The following is an 18,472-nucleotide window of genomic DNA, read 5'->3' on the forward strand; positions in this document are numbered from 1 at the left end:
ATAAACAGTACTGCGGCAGCTACTTAACTGCGCTGCTACTGCATTCCACCTTAAACTTTTTTTTCTTGTAACGGGACACAGATCGACACTGCGTCGATGCTGAACATCGCATGAAGAACGCGATGGACAGTATTTCCTTGGACTGACATCAGTTACACATACCAAAAACGTAAATAGAAACGTCTGCCGAAACACTAGCGAAAATGCGACTGAAGACTCTTACGAGAGACACCATGTATACAGGGCATTCGGCTTTCATCCGTAGGTTAACTGACGCCTGTGGCGGTAAGAAGGTTATCCGGCTATTTTGTTAAAATAAAAGATTACCAGATCGTGACCTAGCGAATGCTTTGACTACAGGCATATGGCTAGGAAGAAGAAGATTTATGGAAACTGCTGAAATCTAAATCTGGAAGAGGGACAGGACTCCATCGCTGGTTCCCAAGTATCCGATTACAGTGACTTTAACTACTGCGCCATCTCTATCTGTGCAGTCTTTGTTTGAGATGACTCTTTCTATACAAGATTAAGCTGAAACTAGCTTCGGAAACGATAGAGAAGAGACAATTACTAGGAGAGAAACACAAAATTGTTCACATTTTTAACTGAAATTAAAAAATATGTTAATTTCAAAATGAGGACGAAAAGCTAATTTTTTGGGACTATGAATAGCTCTTTTGATTATTTTGTTTCGTTAAAATAACTTGATGTGATTTTTTTTCCCAATGCATTCGGATCGGCCTCACGACTGGAGTTTGACATTGAGCCGTGAGTCTTTGACTTGGTTTGCACTGTTGACATTAGAGTGGAACCGTATCTGTAGTTGAGTAACACTAAGCGTGTGTGATACCGCCAAGATCCTGTTATCTCGTTACAGTGACTAGCCGTCCTACGATAAGCGGGTTGAAACCAAAGTCCTCCTCTGGGAGAGGCGTTGATGGATCGTAATAGCTTATCTCAACGGCACTGCGACATCACGAATCTGCTGACACAGCACTCCTCGCTCTCTCTCTCTCTCTCTCTCTCTCTCTCTCTCTCACACACACACACACACACACACACACACACACACACTACTACCGGGAATGACGAGCCGAGACTGCGCGATGAACATTCTGTATGTCCTTAGAAACGAGTAGCTAAAACGTGTTCTTGGAACTGATAGTGGTTGGTAGGGGAGAGTGTTGTACATAGGAACACGCGATCTTTCCTGGTCGGTGTTTCGTTCTAGTCACTCATTTTAGGAGCACGTAAAGGCATGCGAACCAGGAACCGCCACAAAACGTTTCCGGCCTTTTCTACTGTTTGTGTTGTTACAACATATGAGGTTGTGATCTGCGCAGCGTTTGTAAATATTTCGAGTTCCACATATTTAAGTTCTGAGTAATGTATTAAAGTTATCTGGAGGGTATTAATTCTACAGTTACAGATTGTTATTGTGAGTAAAAACCTGGATATTTTTAAAATTAGTTACATAAGTCGTGGACGTTTAAGCCATTCTTCTTCAGTGTGCATCACCTTGTGCTTTGGAGCGGAAGGTCTTTGATCATTAGAAACTTTACAAAGATTTAAAGAATCAATAAAACACGAAAGTACAGATAGTAGGTACAGGAACATTAAAAATAAATAAAACGTTACAGAGAAAAAAGTTCTAAACTGTTACCGGTAACTTACCTACAGAATCGAATGTGTGTGCCACAATGAAATCTTTAACGGACATTTTGGAAACATCCTCTTGAAATACACTGTCACCAGACTCTTTTATTGATCTTCCCGTTTTGGAGGATTATCCTCCTCCATCTTAAGAACGATTTGTCCATCCAACTTTTCTGAAGAATCTATTGCGCTGTCGGCAACTGAGGACAAAAACTATTTTAATACATTGTACAAGCTTATCAGAATAGTTTAATCGCACACGTAAACGTTAATATGAATATAAAGAACTTTCAGTGGCCACTGCTTACCCATACAGTCAAAGCATTCTCTTAGTTTTTGGTTTATACTAAAATAGATTTTTGTGTTAAGTTGCCAGCCAACGGCCCAGGGTGGCCAAAACAAACATATGTATTAGTCGTCTACTCTGTTGAATCAAAATTATGTGGATACCATCTTGTAATGTGGAATTGACCATTAGCTGTTGCGAAGGTCGGATCCACCAGCATAAAAGGAGGCGAGGAGTATCGTTTTTTCAGTAGTGAAGCAGTCACAGAAGAAATGGTGGGTCAAGACAGATCAATAACTTCAAATGTGGACTAGACATGGAGTGTCACCTGAGGAACAAATCAATCAGTGACCTGTCAACCGTCCCAAGGCTGCCCAAGTCGATTGTTCGTGATGTAATTGGAAACTGGAAATACAAATAAACAACGACAGCCACGCAAGTTCATATAGACCTCATATACTGACAGGCAGGATCCACTGAGCATTGCAGAGGGTGGTTGTAAAAAAATCAGCAGAAGAATTCACTTGTGATTCCGAAGTTCTACCTTCGTTGCAGCTACCACAATGGCTGTGTGTGGAGGGTTAAAGAAAATAGGTTAAAATGGTAGAGTAGATCCTCAGAAGCCACACATTTCTGAAAAATGCTCATCAGTGCTTGAGGTGGCATAAAGAGTGACGCCTCTGGACAGTGTATTACTGAAATAAGTGATGTGGAGTGATTAAACACGCTACGCCCTGTGGCAATCCGATAGAAGTGTTTGGATTTGGACAATAACGTTTCTGGCACCCAGTGAAACACTTTGGGGTGATATCATTGAATTATATTTTCCTGGAGACATGAGCCTCAACTTATCTCTGATAAGGATACAAGCTGAGGCAAAGAATTGAAATTTGTGCCATGGCCAGGATATGAACCCAGGTGTCCTGCTCACTAGGCATATGTCCTAACCAAACGTCACCATAGCATTGTGGCTGCCTCTCGTGCAGAGCGCATCCCGGTCCAGTGCAATCGCTAACACAAACTTCATTTCACACTTTCAGTCCATTTGAGAAGCGGAAAATGGGTTGAAGGTATGAACTGAAGTTTGTGTTAGGTTAGGCATTGGATTAGAGCAGCCCTTGCAGTGCTACGGTGGTGTAGAGATTAGCATGTATGTCTACGAAGCAGGAGACCTGGTTTCATGTCCTGGCTGTAGCACAAATTTTGAGTCACTGCTTCAGCTTCTACCCTTATCGAAGATTAGGATGAATTAGAACGTCGACTTTGCTTCACATCCCAGTGTCCAGCATCAATACTTTCTGTGGTTTCAGCTTCACAGCGGGATGTCCAAGCCCAGTTTCATTTTTCTAGTATAATATTAATCTTTAACCTCGTTTATGTATTGCACAGATGGCTTTTATGTGTGTTGTAGTCCCTTAGAAAGAGAATTGTCATGACGTGAAAATATTTATTTTGTCTAGTAACCAGCGTGCCCTCCTGACCCACTATTTCCCCAAGAATAATCTCTTCAAGCATTAATGTGAGGATGTATGTAATCAAATCAGCCGATGTGGTAAGCCGAGACTTTCCTGTGCTGGCCGGCCGGAGTGGCCGAGCGGTTCTAGGCGCTTCAGTCTGGAACCGCGCAACCGCTACGGTCGCAGGTTCGAATCCTGCCTCGGGCATGGATGTGTGTGAAGTCCTTAGGTTAGTTAGGTTTACGTAGTTCTAAGTTCTAGGGGACTGATGACCACAGCAGTTAAGTCCCATAGTGTTTAGAGCTATTTCCTGTGCTGTCATAGTGTAGTACCCACCTCGATAATGTTGTCGAGAGAGGTCTGGCAAGGACCCTCGCAGTAACGGCCACGGCTGGCGTTCTCGACCGTCTCTTCTGGACTCCTTCATAGAGCTGGTAACCATGGATGTTCCTTAGAATATGCTTTGGTGCGATTTCTATTCCGGTTATTGAGCACAGATACTTGTCATTCGGTAGAAAAGCGCTTCATTAATTTCATTAAATGTATGGGAGCGTTTATTATTTCGAATCGTGGAATTAACTTTTTTTTTAATTTACTTTCGCGAGTGATATTTAAATTTGATTTCTTCATTTGCTCATATCAATACCAATCATATACTGCCAGCTATGTTATTTATTTAATTGACGATCTTTTTCCATTTATTTGAAAGAAGCGTTTCCTTAAATTTGCGAGAACAGTTTCTTGCAGCGTAAGCTGATTGATGGTTTCATGTGATGATCCTCGAGTAGAGGAAAGATAAGAAACTTCCTGGTAGATTAAAACTGTGTGCCGGACCGAGACTCGAACTCGTGACCTTTGCCTTTCGCGGGGAAATGCCCTACCAACTGAGCTACCCAAGCACGATTCACGCCCCGTCCTCACAGCTTTAATTCCGCCAGTATCTCGTCTCCTACCTTCCAAACTTCGCAGAAGCTCTCCTGCATGCATTGCAGAACTAGCACTCCTGGAAGAAAGGATATTACGGAGACATGGCTTAGATACAGCCTAGGGGACGTTTCCAGAATGAAATTTTCACTCTCCAACGGAGTGTGCGCTGATATGAAACTTCGTACCCGCGAAAGGCAAAGGTCCCGAGTTCGGCTCTCGGTCCGTCACGCAGTTTTAATCTGCCAGGAAGTTTCACATCAGCGCACACTCCGCTGCAGAGTGAAAATTTCATAGAGGAAAGATAGTTTGCAACTGATGTTGGAAGTTATCGCCTTCAGCTATCAACGCGCAAGAGTGATATGTATTAACGTGAATTTTATCGTGTGATCTGATGCAGCACTTCTGTTCCTGGCGTGGTACCTCTGTATGACTTGACCGCCATGTGTGAAGAAAGTAAAAGCCTTGCCAGCACAGGATGTTGAATAGAACAAGTGATTGTATGCAGAATGAACAGCAATTTGCATGAACTAAATGAAGTTATGGAATTCTGCTATCCAGAAAAAAAACGCAGGATGGACGGTGCAAGAAGGACATAAAAAGCGGACAAGCACTGGCAAAAAGGGCGTTCCTGGCCAAGAGAAGTCCACTACTACCAATGATAGGTTTTAAGTTGAGGAAGAAATTCTGAAAATGTGTGTTTGGAACACAGTATTGCATGACAGTTAGACATGGACTGTGGGAAAATAGTAACAGAAGAGAATCGAAGCACTTCAGATGTGATGCTACAGATGAATGTCGAAAATAAGGTGGACTGGTCAGGTAAGGAATGAGGATATTCTCTGCTGAATCGGTGAGGAAAGGAATGTATGTAAAACACTGACAAGAAGAAGTGATAGGATGCTACGACATCTGTTAAGACATCAGGGAATAACTTCTATGGTACTAGAGGGAGATGTAGAGGGTAGAAACTATAGAGGAAGAAAGAGATTAGAATATATCCAGAAAATAATTGAGAACGTAGATTGCAAGTGCTACTCTGAGATGAAGAGGTTGGCATAGGGGAGGAATTCGTGGCGGGACGCATCAAACCAGTCAGAAGACTGATGACTCACGGGAAGAGAAATAAAATGTGGGAAGGCTCTAACATCGCCTTCAACCACGTTGTAGCTCAATGACTTTCACCTTTCTGGTTCAATGGTGGGGAAGAAACAATTGCGTCTTTACTACGTTACTTGTGTTTTTTCTAATGTCAGTGCAGGATGATTCTCCTCTATGAATGGATCCCCAACTTCCACGACTTTGCCTCTAAAGGCAATTACACTGGCTTTCCCCTGTAATTTTGTTTAAGCGTGACTATCATGTGAGTGAAGGACGTTACAGTTTTACCATTAGTATGATATGAATTTATGTTTCTTTCATGTCGATAGTTGCTTATTGTAATAAGTAATCAACTTTAACCAGTTCAAACAAATTTCGGGCTTGCAGCCTGTCGTCGTTCAATACTTCGCACGATATTTCAACTGGGAACCTGCCAGTCATCTTCAGGTGAGCCGTCGCAGACTGACGGCTCACCTGAAGATGACTGGCAGGTGCCCAGTTGAAATATCGTGCGAAGTATTGAACGACGACAGGCTGCAAACCCGAAATTTGTTTGAACAGTCAATTCGCCGGGAAAATTTTAAAATTCACAACTTTAACCAGAGTTGCATCCCAAATTTTCGCCCTCGCTATGCAGTCACTGACAGGTTTATAGCGTCATCACAAGCAGTAAAAGTTTTATTTCATCTTCCTGTAGCTCAATTCATTTTTAAAATTTGTCCTCATTTTGTTTATTGTTTAATTCTCAGATAGGATAACGTGAGAATAGGCATAAATCCAGTCTCACTCCATCAGCAACTGCGACACTCTGATGTCCTACGACGCTTAGAACTGCAGTCTGGTATCTATACATATTATGAATAATCTCTCGCTGCATTTTATTTTAGCTCAGATTACTACGTCATTCAAAATAGTGTAATTCAGTCAAACCAAAGGCTACAACATTCGAAATTTTCACATCTTCACCTTTATATATATATATATATATATATATATATATATATATATATATATATATATATATATGGAGACATGTTTCTGCTGCAGCTGCAATGTAATACTTTTATTTGCTATTGGCCAGTGTTTCAGGCCAGTTGAAGTGACGTGCTCAGATGTTCAGTAGTAGCTCTCAATACGTCATTACCGAGCGAGGTGGCGCAATGGTTAGCACACTGGACTCGCATTCGGGAGGACGACGGCTCAATCCCGTCTCCGGCCATCCTGATTTAGGTTTTCCGTGATTTCCCTAAATCGTTTCAGGCAAATGCCGGGATGGTTCCTTTGAAAGGGCACTGCCGATTTCCTTCCCAATCCTTCCCTAACCCGAGCTTCATCTACATCTACATCTACATAGATACTCCGCAAGCCACCCAACGGTGTGTGGCGGAGGGCACTTTACGTGCACTGTCATTACCTCCCTTTCCTGTTCCAGTCGCGTATGGTTCGCGGGAAGAACGACTGTTTGAAAGCCTCCGTGCGCGCTCTAATCTCTCTAATTTTACATTCGTGATCTCCTCGGGAGGTATAAGTAGGGGGAAGCAATATATTCGATACCTCATCCAGAAACGCACCCTCTCGAAACCTGGCGAGCAAGCTACACCGCGATGCAGAGCGCCTCTCTTGCAGAGTCTGCCACTTGAGTTTATTAAACATCTCCGTAACGCTATCACGGTTACCAAATAACCCTGTGACGAAACGCGCCGCTCTTCTTTGGATCTTCTCTATCTCCTCCGTCAGACCGATCTGGTACGGATCCCACACTCTAGAGCAATACTCAAGTATAGGTCGAACGAGTGTTTTGTAAGCCACCTCCTTTGTTGATGGACTACATTTTCTAAGCACTCTCCCAATGAATCTCAACCTGGTACCCGCCTTACCAACAATTAATTTTATATGATCATTCCACTTCAAATCGTTCCGCACGCATACTCCCAGATATTTTACAGAAGTAACTGCTACCAGTGTTTGTTCCGCTATCATATAATCATACAATAAAGGATCCTTCTTTCTATGTATTCGCAATACATTACATTTGTCTATGTTAAGGGTCAGTTGCCACTCGCTGCACCAAGTGCCTATCCGCTGCAGATCTTCCTGCATTTCGCTACAATTTTCTAATGCTGCAACTTCTCTGTATACTACAGCATCATCCGCGAAAAGCCGCATGGAACTTCCGACACTGTCTACTAGGTCATTTATATATATTGTGAAAAGCAATGGTCCCATAACACTCCCCTGTGGCACGCCAGAGGTTACTTTAACGCCTGTTGCGCTCTGTCTCTAATGACCTCGTTGTCGACGGGACGTTAAACACTAACCACCACCACCACCAATACGTCATTGTGTGTGATTTATATTATAATGACAAGATTCAGCGTAATAGCTGAATGTACAAATGTTGCACACTCACCATATTCTGATCATGTCTTCGTTATAAACAGGTTCAACACTGCTAACTGGAACATATTTTGGTATTCTTTGCCAATATTTTCTTTTTTGATTCACAAATGACTTGCAGACAGTAGATGTAGGCCCAAGTATATGTAAGTAACATCCTTGTAGCGTTATTATCAATGAATTGCCTGAGATTTTGGTCCGCAGCTCGTGGTCGTGCGGTAGCGTTCTCGCTTCCCACGCCCGGGTTCCCGGGTTCGATTCCCGGCGGGGCAGGGATTTTCTCTGCCTCGTGATGACTGGGTGTTGTGTGCTGTCCTTAGGTTAGTTAGGTTTAAGTAGTTCTAAGTTCTAGGGGACTGATGACCATAGATGTTAAGTCCCATAGTGCTCAGAGCCATTTGAACCATTTTGAACCTGAGATTTTGAAACTCGGATTTATCTTTTCATTTAAAGTTGTGTGTTTGATATATGTTTGGCTGTTTTGTGTTAATAGGCATATATTTCATAACGACTTTGACGTTGAGAAAGGTTACTACCAAATAAAAGTATTACATAAAGTTACAGACTCACTGGGAACATGTCTTCATTCAAGAAGGGTCTAATGGCTGCGGATCCAGTCAAGAAAAACAACCATTGATGTATTTTTCGTCTAAATTGGATAACAAGAGAGTGAAAGAGGAAGGGGTGTATTTATACTGAAGATTTTAGTAGGAAAACAAATCTACTTCAGAAAAAAATGATAATCAAATGAAATAAACATACACTTTGAAAGGGTACAGTACCGCCCGACATTGAAAATAGGTACAACATACTTCATTATTTTTGTCAGAAGAACACAATTTTTTTTTGTAAAATAACTCAATTTCAATTAATACAGCCAAGCCGGATACCAGTGTGGGAAAGAATCACAATTTCTTTATTTAATTGATCACATGTGCACTCCCACAAAGTAAATCCCTACATCCAGTTTGGTGAGATCTGTGAAATGAATGAATGTGTGGTCGTCTGCTAACCGCAGATAGTGAATGTGAATATATGATCATCTTCGAGTCGATCCTTTGGCCACCTTTGGTGGGACCAAAGAGATGAAATTTACCAGAGCTTTGATCGCCTGAAATGTGGCTGACCAATACGATAGCAAGGTGCTTCCCCCACCTCGACAGAGATGGGAGAGGACCCAGAGAACGGCCATGTTTCGGCACTCTGCCGCTGGATCTTGTGCTGTTAAGACCTGTTTTAGTTGTGCTCCATAATGACGAAAGAGTGGAGACATGGTATGCATGTGGAATAATTAAGAGTAGTTTGAAATAATAATTTCTCTATTTCAGGAACTTTTGTGGGGAGAATTAAATGTCAGGCAGGTAATATTAAAGGGATTGTAGTAATCTTCGGAAGTGACCAACCGTCACAATGAAACCACGTGTAGCAATAAGTTGAAATACTTCCGTGTGCTTAAGTTAAGCTGAATTACTAACGTGTGTACAATAAGTTGAAATATTTAAGAAATAGCGTGTGTACCATAAGTTGAAATATTTAAGAAATGGCGTGTGCAGGACTTGAAATTAGAGACGAGTACTTCCACGTGGTGAGTACTGTGTGAGTCTCAATCTGTGTATGAGACAAAGGATAAAGAGAAGTACTCGTCCATGGTATCAGTTGAGGACTCGCGTGTGTGATGTTCTTAATATTACTTTGCGTGATATGATTCCGTGTGACGCTAGAGTCAAACTCTGAGAGAGAAACAAGGTGAGTCGGCCGTCTATCCAGCAACGCCACTTGGCTTGCATTGCACAGGAAGACGTGCAAATATCTCCAGAGTGCATAGTAGGAAAGTAGAATTATGAAGTGGGGCAGTGTCGTGTGAAACTGGGATAAATATTAATTGAAGTGGGAAAGCTGAAAGTGATAATGTTGTGACTATTCTCTGTGTAGTATTTCATGTTGTAGTGTGGTGTATGTCATGTAATTTGGGTATGTGTGGTTTGCATGGGAGAGTAGCGAGGTAGTTTCAAAAGATTAGTGGGTTATGCTTGTTCCTTCGGTACCGCTCGGTCTGGAGGAAAGTTTAATGATGATGATTGTGAGAGTCGAAGCGTGAGGTATAATAAAAGATCCACCATCCTATCCAGAAAGTGCACTGTAGCGTTAAAAATAATTACGAGACCATAATATAGAGATTCACCATTGTAAAGCCATGCCCACTGGGCGGAATTTCTCATGTATTATTGTTGTAGGTTGTAGAATTTGTGTGTTTAGGTTAGAGAATTTATCGGAATAAATAAGATAGTGAAAAGAAAAAGATTCGTGGACTTTTCCTTCGAATTGTATGTTTTCATAATGTCCCGAATTTATAATGTGTGCGCCATTCATATTCAGTGCGGTGGCCACGCGTTGACAAAAGCCGTTAAATAAAAGAAAAAAAGAAAATGTGGTATTGCCAGTGAGTAGTGTACAGTCAGAGTTCTGTAAATTACTGATAGTCAGATGCATGTTTCCGTTGCGTATTAATCATATAGGAGGATAACTTGTAACTTAAGTGTGAGTACTAGAGTTCATGTTACTCGATAAATAAGAATGAATCCACTCGCTTGGCAGACCACTCATCTTGCAGGCCTGACTGCTTGATGCCACAGTATGAGCAAGGCATGTGGGTGCCTCTCAACTTAGAGTAACAGATATTTTATTAGAAATAATGTTTACAATATAGATAAATTTTCAAATATAAATAATATTACACTCAGAACGTTTATATGTGACGCATGTATCAGTAGTCGGTTGTGGTGCGCACGTAGTTGTTGCCGGAGGGCATGGAGACGCGCTCGACTCCACCAGGGAAGAGCTTGGGCAGGTCTTGGTCGGGCACGTGCGGCAGGATCATCACCTTGGTGCCGGGCGTCCAGTTGGCGGGAGTGGCCACCACCTTCAGCCGGTCCGTCAGCTGCAGCGAGTCGATCACGCGCAGCAGCTCACTGAAACACCAGCAGACACGCGTCTCATCAACCATGCACAGAGTGCAGTGTACATGTGTGTGTGTGTGTGTGTGTGTGAGTGAGTGTGGGTGGATGTGGAGAGTGTGGCAGCGGTACTCACTCGACGTTGCGGCCGCAGGACGCTGGGTACACCATGGAGAGGCGCAGCCGGTTGTCCGGCCCGATGACGTACATGGCCCGCACCGTCATCGCCTTCTCCACGTTGTCCTTGTCGCGCTCGTCGATCATGTCCAGCTTGACGGCCAGCTCGCGAGTCTCGTCGGACACGATGGGGTACGGGAAGTCGCCGGGAATGTCCTTGCAGTACGACTTGATGTCCTGTGGACAACACAGGGGTAATATTCTCGAGCTCTGGTGTAAAATGTAAGTATTATGGAGCTTATTTATCTTACGATACACTCAAAAATAGTCATTAGTGTGGAAAACTCACATTGACCCAGTCGACGTGGTCCTTGAGTTTGTCGCAGGAGAGCGCCAGCAGCTTGACTCCTCGCTTCTGGAACTCCGGGTTGTGGACGGCGATGCGTCCCAGCTCTGTGGTACACACCGGCGTGAAGTCTGCTGGGTGTGAGAACAGAACACACCACCTGTGCAACAAAGATATAAATTTGCAGGTTAATACTCTGTGACACATATTTCGAAGACATTTTTAAAGTTGTCTTTGCTGTGACATTGTTTCTTCATTACTATTTTGCAGGATAAAGATTGTTTCCAGTACACAAAAAGGAAATAAGAAGGCACATTAACGAAGTTACAAGAAAATAAGAGGTCAAATGTTTACATATTTAGGAGTGATTACTAAAGAAAACATTTAATAGAAGTAGCCTTACATGGAGCGCTGCATCTAATGGAAAAATCATATCCAATAACTATTTCAAAAAACATGGATATGCAGAGACGCTAAAATACAAGCAAAATACTCATTAATGAGCTACAAATTGACCTGAATATTTTATATCTGCTAAGAACCCAAGACAGAAAAATATTAAGAAGCAGTGATCATATAATAATCACACACTAAAAAATTATAGAATGAAAAATAAATGGAAGTTAACCACTTGTTTTGTATTTATACAGAATGGATGAAAATTTTCCAAACAAAAGAAATTTATTTAGCACCTCTGTGAGAATGAGTAACAAACACCTGAATCTAAGAAGTTATAAAAGACCTATAAATCAATTTAAAACAGTAAAACGTTACAGCACAATTGACTTTTAAACTATATTCCTGTAACTACTATATTGTTAATGCTACTGAGAGATCAATAAAATAAAAACACTACCTAATTTTTCTCTTTTTTTGCATCACAGTAGTTACAGAAGAGTGTGTTTCATACAGTAAATATCAACATTGTTCCTTTTAGTACAGTCCAGTAAATATTAGTAAGAATAGGACAGTAGTGTTAGACTCTTCGTAGGGACCAATGGTCGCTCTCAGAGACTAAATATCTGCCGATACTAGATTACTTCAGAAGCATTAATGTTGAATTTATGACGTATCATCGCAATGTGTTTCTGTGTACAGGAATCAATAATGCGAGTGACAATAAGTTAAGTGTGACTGCAATGACGAAAGACAAAAGTTATTGTTGTGGCATACAGAAGCAACGACGACAGACATAAAAGGGAGAGAACACTGCTCTCTGCAAAGCTATCACATGAAAAATTCTATACCCCATCCAGTCTTATGTTTCTTTCTCGGATAGTGGGGCGGTAGCTTCAAAATATGTAGATATGAATCCTTTAATTCTCAATAATGTAGGCAACGCAATTATGAACGATACGCATTTATTGCGTGGATCATTTACTCAGCGTTAACGCGCTTCTCAAATTATATCTGTCCGATACGAATGCCACAAATTTGATACCTTCTACCAGACCGTACTTCGTCCTTCATAGAAGAGGACCTAGTGCGTATACTAATACAATGTGATAAATATAGCCATTCAAGATCAATTTCAGTGTAAAATATTTTAAAACTTGGAGATTATTTTTCAGTTAGCCTAGCTCTTAGTTCCATGAACAGACCCATTTTATCCGCCGTGATAGGGCTAAAAGGGAAGCTTAAGCATTAAGGAGATACATACAGGGTGAATCATTGACTCTTTTACCGCAGATATTTCAGACATGGAGAGCACTATCGGTAGCGGTCCTCACACAATTGTAGGCAAGGGCGTGTATTGACAGCACACACACAAATTTTGAAATATTGACCAAAGTGCAGTTTTGTACAGGAGTTAAAAATTTTTAAATGGGACAATGCCTATTGACTGTGAAATGCTAGGAGTAATGTAAAGGAGAATGTTAGTGGTGTTTGTTTCAGGAAGCTAGTGGAAGAAGTTTACGAATTATCGTATTGTGAACATTATAGACGCCGACAGCTCCTTATTCCATCATGTTGCTTACATCGTGTTGTGTGTACACTGCGATTGCATTGCGACGGCACTGTCATGTACTGTGTGATAGTGGACTTTATAAGACCTGCTTGGAAGACGGTATTTCCTAATGCGAAAACAGCAGACACGTTCATGGTTTATGGTGATTGTAAAACGTTTGCCGTTCTTTCGTGTACCGTGTACCGTGTACGCCGAAAGACATCCCAATAGACGTCAACCTCTTCAAACAATTACGGATGATACGAAACGACGCATTACCGCTGCCTGCACTGCGGTTTCCACTGAAATGCTAGAAAGTGTGCAGCAATGGTTGCATGGCATACTGAAAGCTAGAACTGATGCTGGTGCTGCTCATTTAGAGCACAAACTTTGAGGTACATTGGTCCTTTGCGTGGAGATACTGCATTCACCTCTGTCTTTCGTTTGTCCTAGGAAATGTCTCATTTAACAACACAACGCCTCCGGAGACTCCGTAACATCTGTATAGTGCTGCACGTATCCACCAATGTGGAATTCACATTCGTTTGTGCAACGACATGGAATAAACAACTGTCGATGTTTACAGTATTCAAACTACGGTATCTCGTAAGCTACTTGCACTAGACTCCTGCAACAAATACCATTGATGTTCTAAATTAGTCTCCTTTGATTGTGTTAGAGTCAACAGGCATTGTTCCATTGAAATACTTATACCTTTTTTAAATAAATATACATTTGAAACTCATAACACTCTATGCATGGGCTGTATAGGAGGCCCCTTGCCTACCATTCCAATCTGTGAAATCCGCATATCAATGGCGTTCCAGGTTCGAAATATTTGCGGTGTAAGTTTTAGGTGATTCATCCTGAATGTTGTAATATAAGAAAAGAGCAAACAGAAAATTTTGCAAGATAATTAATCTGCTCATAGACTGTGCGGCTGGGCCCGGCGGAGGTTCGAGTCCTCCCTCGGACATGGGTGTGTGTGTTTGTCCTTAGGATAATTTGGGTTAAGTAGTGTGTAAGCTTAGGGACTGATGACCTTCGCAGTTAACTCCCGTAAGATTTCACGCACATTTGAACATTTTTTGAATTAATCTGCAAAGTACGTTAGTCTGACTCTGCCGCTATAATACAGCTACTTTTTTTAAAAAATAATAGTATATAGGGAAAGTTTGAGAAGTGAAGAGCTTTCCTTGAGTTTCAGTATATGTACTGAAACATAAAAAAACTATTCAGTTGTGTTACATATAAAATTGTAATTTTCATTCTAAAAGTGGAGTCAAACTAAAGTAATTTTGTAGACTCATTATCTCACACAATTTTTCGTTCTTCTTAACACGGCTTGATTATGTAATATATTCTGTTGTATATTTTCGAAAGAAATAGTTAAGTATCCTGTTTGTATCATTAAGAGACATAATTGCCACTGCGGAAATAGTCTCTGCCTGAAACCAATAAAGAAGGTCACAAAACAAGAAAGCAATGCAAACACTTGATTCGTTTTGTGCATGGTTTTGTGACAAGTAAAAATGATTTGGCAGCCGCCACGTATTTTGCTGAAGGGAGCTCCTAATCGATTGCAAAGGAGATAAGCAAAGAAATGTATAAAAAAATTACAATACTATTACAAGCACGGAATCAAACGGATTGCGTTATGTCGCAGCTGGGGGATTTGTGATACTACAAGACGTAAGTGGCTGAGGAAGACAGATTCTTATCAGGAGGATAGCATTTCTCGATAGTAAAACGACGAGGCTCGCAAAACTTTTTTTGCGAAATAAATGTAACGGATTTAATTTGAGAGAAGCGAGACCTAATTTACCGATAATGCGTAGAATAGAAATGGGAGAGAAACCATTAAATACTCTGTAGTAAACAGCAGAAGAGCTTGACGTATAAGTATACGGCTATTATTTTGTTGATACAGGACATGTTGAGAGATGAAAATCATGGTATTCCGTAGAATGACGAACAACACAGAAATGTGAGTGTTGCAGCTGGGATACTCACGAGTCGCCTTTCCACTTGTAGAAGTCCAGTGGCCCCTGCGTGGAGGGCGCCTTGAAGTTGGGTACGATGCTCTCGAGCTTCATGCTGCTGCCTCTGTGCCTCTGTTCTGGTGGCCGGTGGTGTGCAAACTGACTTGGGAAGGCTGCGGCCGCTGCTTATATCTGCCGCGCTCCGTGCTGCGTCACCCGCACTGCTATCTCACAGTCACTGCGAAGCGGGAGCCCGCACTGTAGACCAGCGCGTAAGCACGCCGTCACTGGCGCTGCGGTACGCAAGGTCGGAGACGGGGAGACGTAGAGGATGAATGGCAACGGTTTCCAGCGAACTGCTGCTTTCTCAAGGTCAGCCCTATACTCAGGAACTGAGCGTCGGGTGAAAACCTAAATCTACCTTCTACATTCATATTCCGCAAACCAGCCTTATGGGTTCCGAAAGTACATTGTGTATCACTGCCCCATTTGACCTTTGCATTTCCAGTCGCTACTGGTGTGCATGAAGAGCGATTATTGGTAAGCCTTCGTGTGACCACGAAATGATCTTAATTTTACAGTCACGATCTTGCCGCGAGATGTATGTAGGACGAAGCAATATATTGGTACAGTTCTAGGAACATACGCTTTCGAAATTTTAACATTAAAAAACCCAGTGATGCAGAATTCGTCACTTGTAGCGTGTGCCATTAGAGTTGGCTTTGTAACTCCCTGGTGCTGTCGTGCTTTCTAAATGAACCTATACAGAAACTGGCTGCTCTTCTATTTCGTCTATCAATCCTATTTGGTACTGATCCCGGACTAACGAGCAACATTCAGGTATTGGTCGAACAAGGGTTTTGTATGCAACCTCCTTTGTGGGTGTACAGCACTTTGCAGGGATTCTTCCAGTGAAACTGTCTGGCATTTTCGTTATCTGTGATTACTTTTATGTGATCGTTGCACTCTAAATCGCTCCAGGATGTCTAATGAAAACGCCTTTCAGCCTTCTAAATTTCAGATTGTTGTTTTACTGAGGAACCAGTTTCGCCGATATAATTAAGCCATCTTCAGTGCATCTGACCGACATGCTGGAAGATTCCCACCTCTGGTGCAATCAAAATTGGCGCTATCATTCAATGAGTGCTGTCAGTAGATTTTCATCACAACGATCATTTCGATCATCACTTGTCGGGAAGTAATAACGGAAGGGATCACCGTGTCAAAAATCTCCTCCCTCGTCGTTTCATAGATATTGTACGTATTGTGGAGTCAAAAGCGGATTTTCAATAAATGTTGGAATGCTTACTGCTTTTGATATAGTGTTCCTACAGCACCCTTTCATCAGACTGAATCGTATTAGTACTTAGTAGACTCTGAATTTAATGTTCGATATTATATGTATCGATGTACCTTTGAATTAAGAGCTTAGGAGAACTGGAAAAAGTGCGAAAATTTCGACATATTTTCATCTGTAGTTCAACTCTGAAATCTGGACGAACTTGTTGTTGTTGTGGTCTTCAGTCCTCAGACTGGTTTGATGCAGCTCTCCATGCTAATCTATCCTGTGCAAGCTCCTTCATCTCCCAGTACCTACTGCAACCTACATCCTTTTGAATCTGCTTAGTGTATTCATCTCTTGGTCTCCCTCTACGATTTTTACCCACCACGCTGCCCTCCAATGCTACATTTGTGATCCCTTGATGCCTCAGGACATGTCCTACCAACCGACCCCTTCTTCTAGTCAAGTTGTGCCACAAACTTCTCTTCTCCCCAATCCTATTCAATACCTCCTCATTAGTTACGTGATCTACCCACCTAATCTTCAATATTCTTCTGTAGCACCACATTTCTAAAGCTTCTATTCTCTTCTTGTCCAAACTATTTATTGTCCATGTTTCACTTCCATACATGGCTACACTCCATACAAATACTTTCAGAAACGACTTCCTGACATTTAAATCTATACTCGATGTTAACAAATTTCTCTTCTTCAGAAACGCTTTCCTTCCCATTGCCAGTCTACATTTTATATCCTCTCTACTTCGACCATCATCAGTTATTTTGCTCCCCAAACAGCAAAACTCCTTTACTACTTTAAGTGACTCATTTCCTAGCCTAATTCCCTCAGCATCACCCGACTTAATTCGACTACATTCCATTATCCTCGTTTTGCTTTTGTTGATGTTCATCTTGTACCCTCCTTTCAAGACACTGCCCATTCCGTTCAACTGCTCTTCCAAGTCCTTCGCTGTCTCTGACTTATAATGTCATCGACGAACCTCAAAGTTTTTATTTCTTCTCCCTGGATTTTAATACCTACTCCAAATATTTCTTTTGTTTCCTTTACTGCTTGCTCAATATACAGATTGAATAACATCGGGGAGAGGCTACAACCCTGTCTCACTCCCTTCCCAACCACTGCTTCCCTTTCATGCCCCTCGACTCTTATAACTGCCATCTGGTTTCTGTATAAATTGTAAATAGCCTTTCGCTCCCTGTGTTTTACCCCTGCCACCTTTAGAATTTGAAAGAGAGTATTCCAGTCAACATTGTCAAAATCTTTCTCTAAGTCTACAAATGCTAGAAACGTAGGTTTGCCTTTCCTTAATCTTTCTTCTAAGATAAGTCGTAAGGTCAGTATTGCCTCACGTGTTCCAACATTTCTACGGAATCCAAACTGATCTTCCCCGAGGTCGGCTTCTACCAGTTTTTCCATTCGTCTGTAAATAATTCGCGTTAGTATTTTGCAGCTGTGGCTTATTAAACTGATAGTTCGGTAATTTTCACATCTGTCAACACCTGCGTTCTGGACGAACTTAAATTAATCGTAAGGGAGGAATTCTTTAATGATGAAACGGATTTCCAAAACTGCTACCATTTTCTAACGCTGGGCTAAATGGAACTCATTTTCCTTTGCCTTCCTCCGACCTGTTTTGAAATTTCAGGTGCGTTGTGTGTGATGAGTGCTTCTTCAGTGTAGAGTCGTGTTGTCCTGTTATAAATAGAAAGGAGATTCTGTCATATGGCCTATTCCTCCCGAATAGTACGAAGGCGAAGGTCGAGCGTAGCGTCCCCATCCAACGCGCAGAGTGCCGTTAACAGTGTCCCATATCCTCATACAATTAGATGGAGCTTTCTAATGAAAGCGAAACTTAACAACACTTTTCCTCCCTAGCTGCCAACTTCCGTCAAAGTGTAGCGACCATCTCTGGCGATGTACCATATGTCAAAAGGTGAATTAATTTGGAACCACGTGACTATATTCGTTCAGTGCCCACGAGGGCATCTGTGATATTTAGAC

At 41.7% G+C, this 18,472-nt stretch overlaps 1 protein-coding gene across 1 annotated transcript; it reads right to left on the bottom strand.

Moving 5' to 3' along the window:
* Positions 1–10,484: 10,484 nt before the first annotated feature.
* LOC126483978 (peroxiredoxin-6-like) lies at positions 10,485–15,316 on the bottom strand. The gene is made up of 4 exons (XM_050107278.1): positions 15,200–15,316; positions 11,242–11,398; positions 10,912–11,129; positions 10,485–10,790 (listed from the first exon to the last, which is right to left on the bottom strand). The coding sequence occupies exons 1-4, from the start codon at positions 15,280–15,282 to the stop codon at positions 10,586–10,588; spliced, it is 663 nt and encodes a 220-aa protein (XP_049963235.1). The 5' UTR covers positions 15,283–15,316; the 3' UTR covers positions 10,485–10,585.
* Between the last annotated feature and the right edge of the window lie 3,156 nt (positions 15,317–18,472).

This window comes from Schistocerca serialis, chromosome 6, assembly GCF_023864345.2.
Source record: "Schistocerca serialis cubense isolate TAMUIC-IGC-003099 chromosome 6, iqSchSeri2.2, whole genome shotgun sequence".
Taxonomy (NCBI): domain Eukaryota; kingdom Metazoa; phylum Arthropoda; class Insecta; order Orthoptera; family Acrididae; genus Schistocerca; species Schistocerca serialis.

What these genes read in the sequence shown, in the direction of transcription:
- LOC126483978 (XM_050107278.1), bottom strand. Translation starts at nt 15,282, where the DNA reads ATGAAGCTCGAGAGCATCGTACCCAACTTCAAGGCGCCCTCCACGCAG. An exon ending in TACAAGTGGAAAGGCGACTC is followed by an intron (nt 11,399 to 15,199) that starts GTGAGTATCCCA and finishes TTTGTTGCACAG; the next exon opens with GTGGTGTGTTCTGTTCTCAC. An exon ending in ACCACGTCGACTGGGTCAAT is followed by an intron (nt 11,130 to 11,241) that starts GTGAGTTTTCCA and finishes TGTTGTCCACAG; the next exon opens with GACATCAAGTCGTACTGCAA.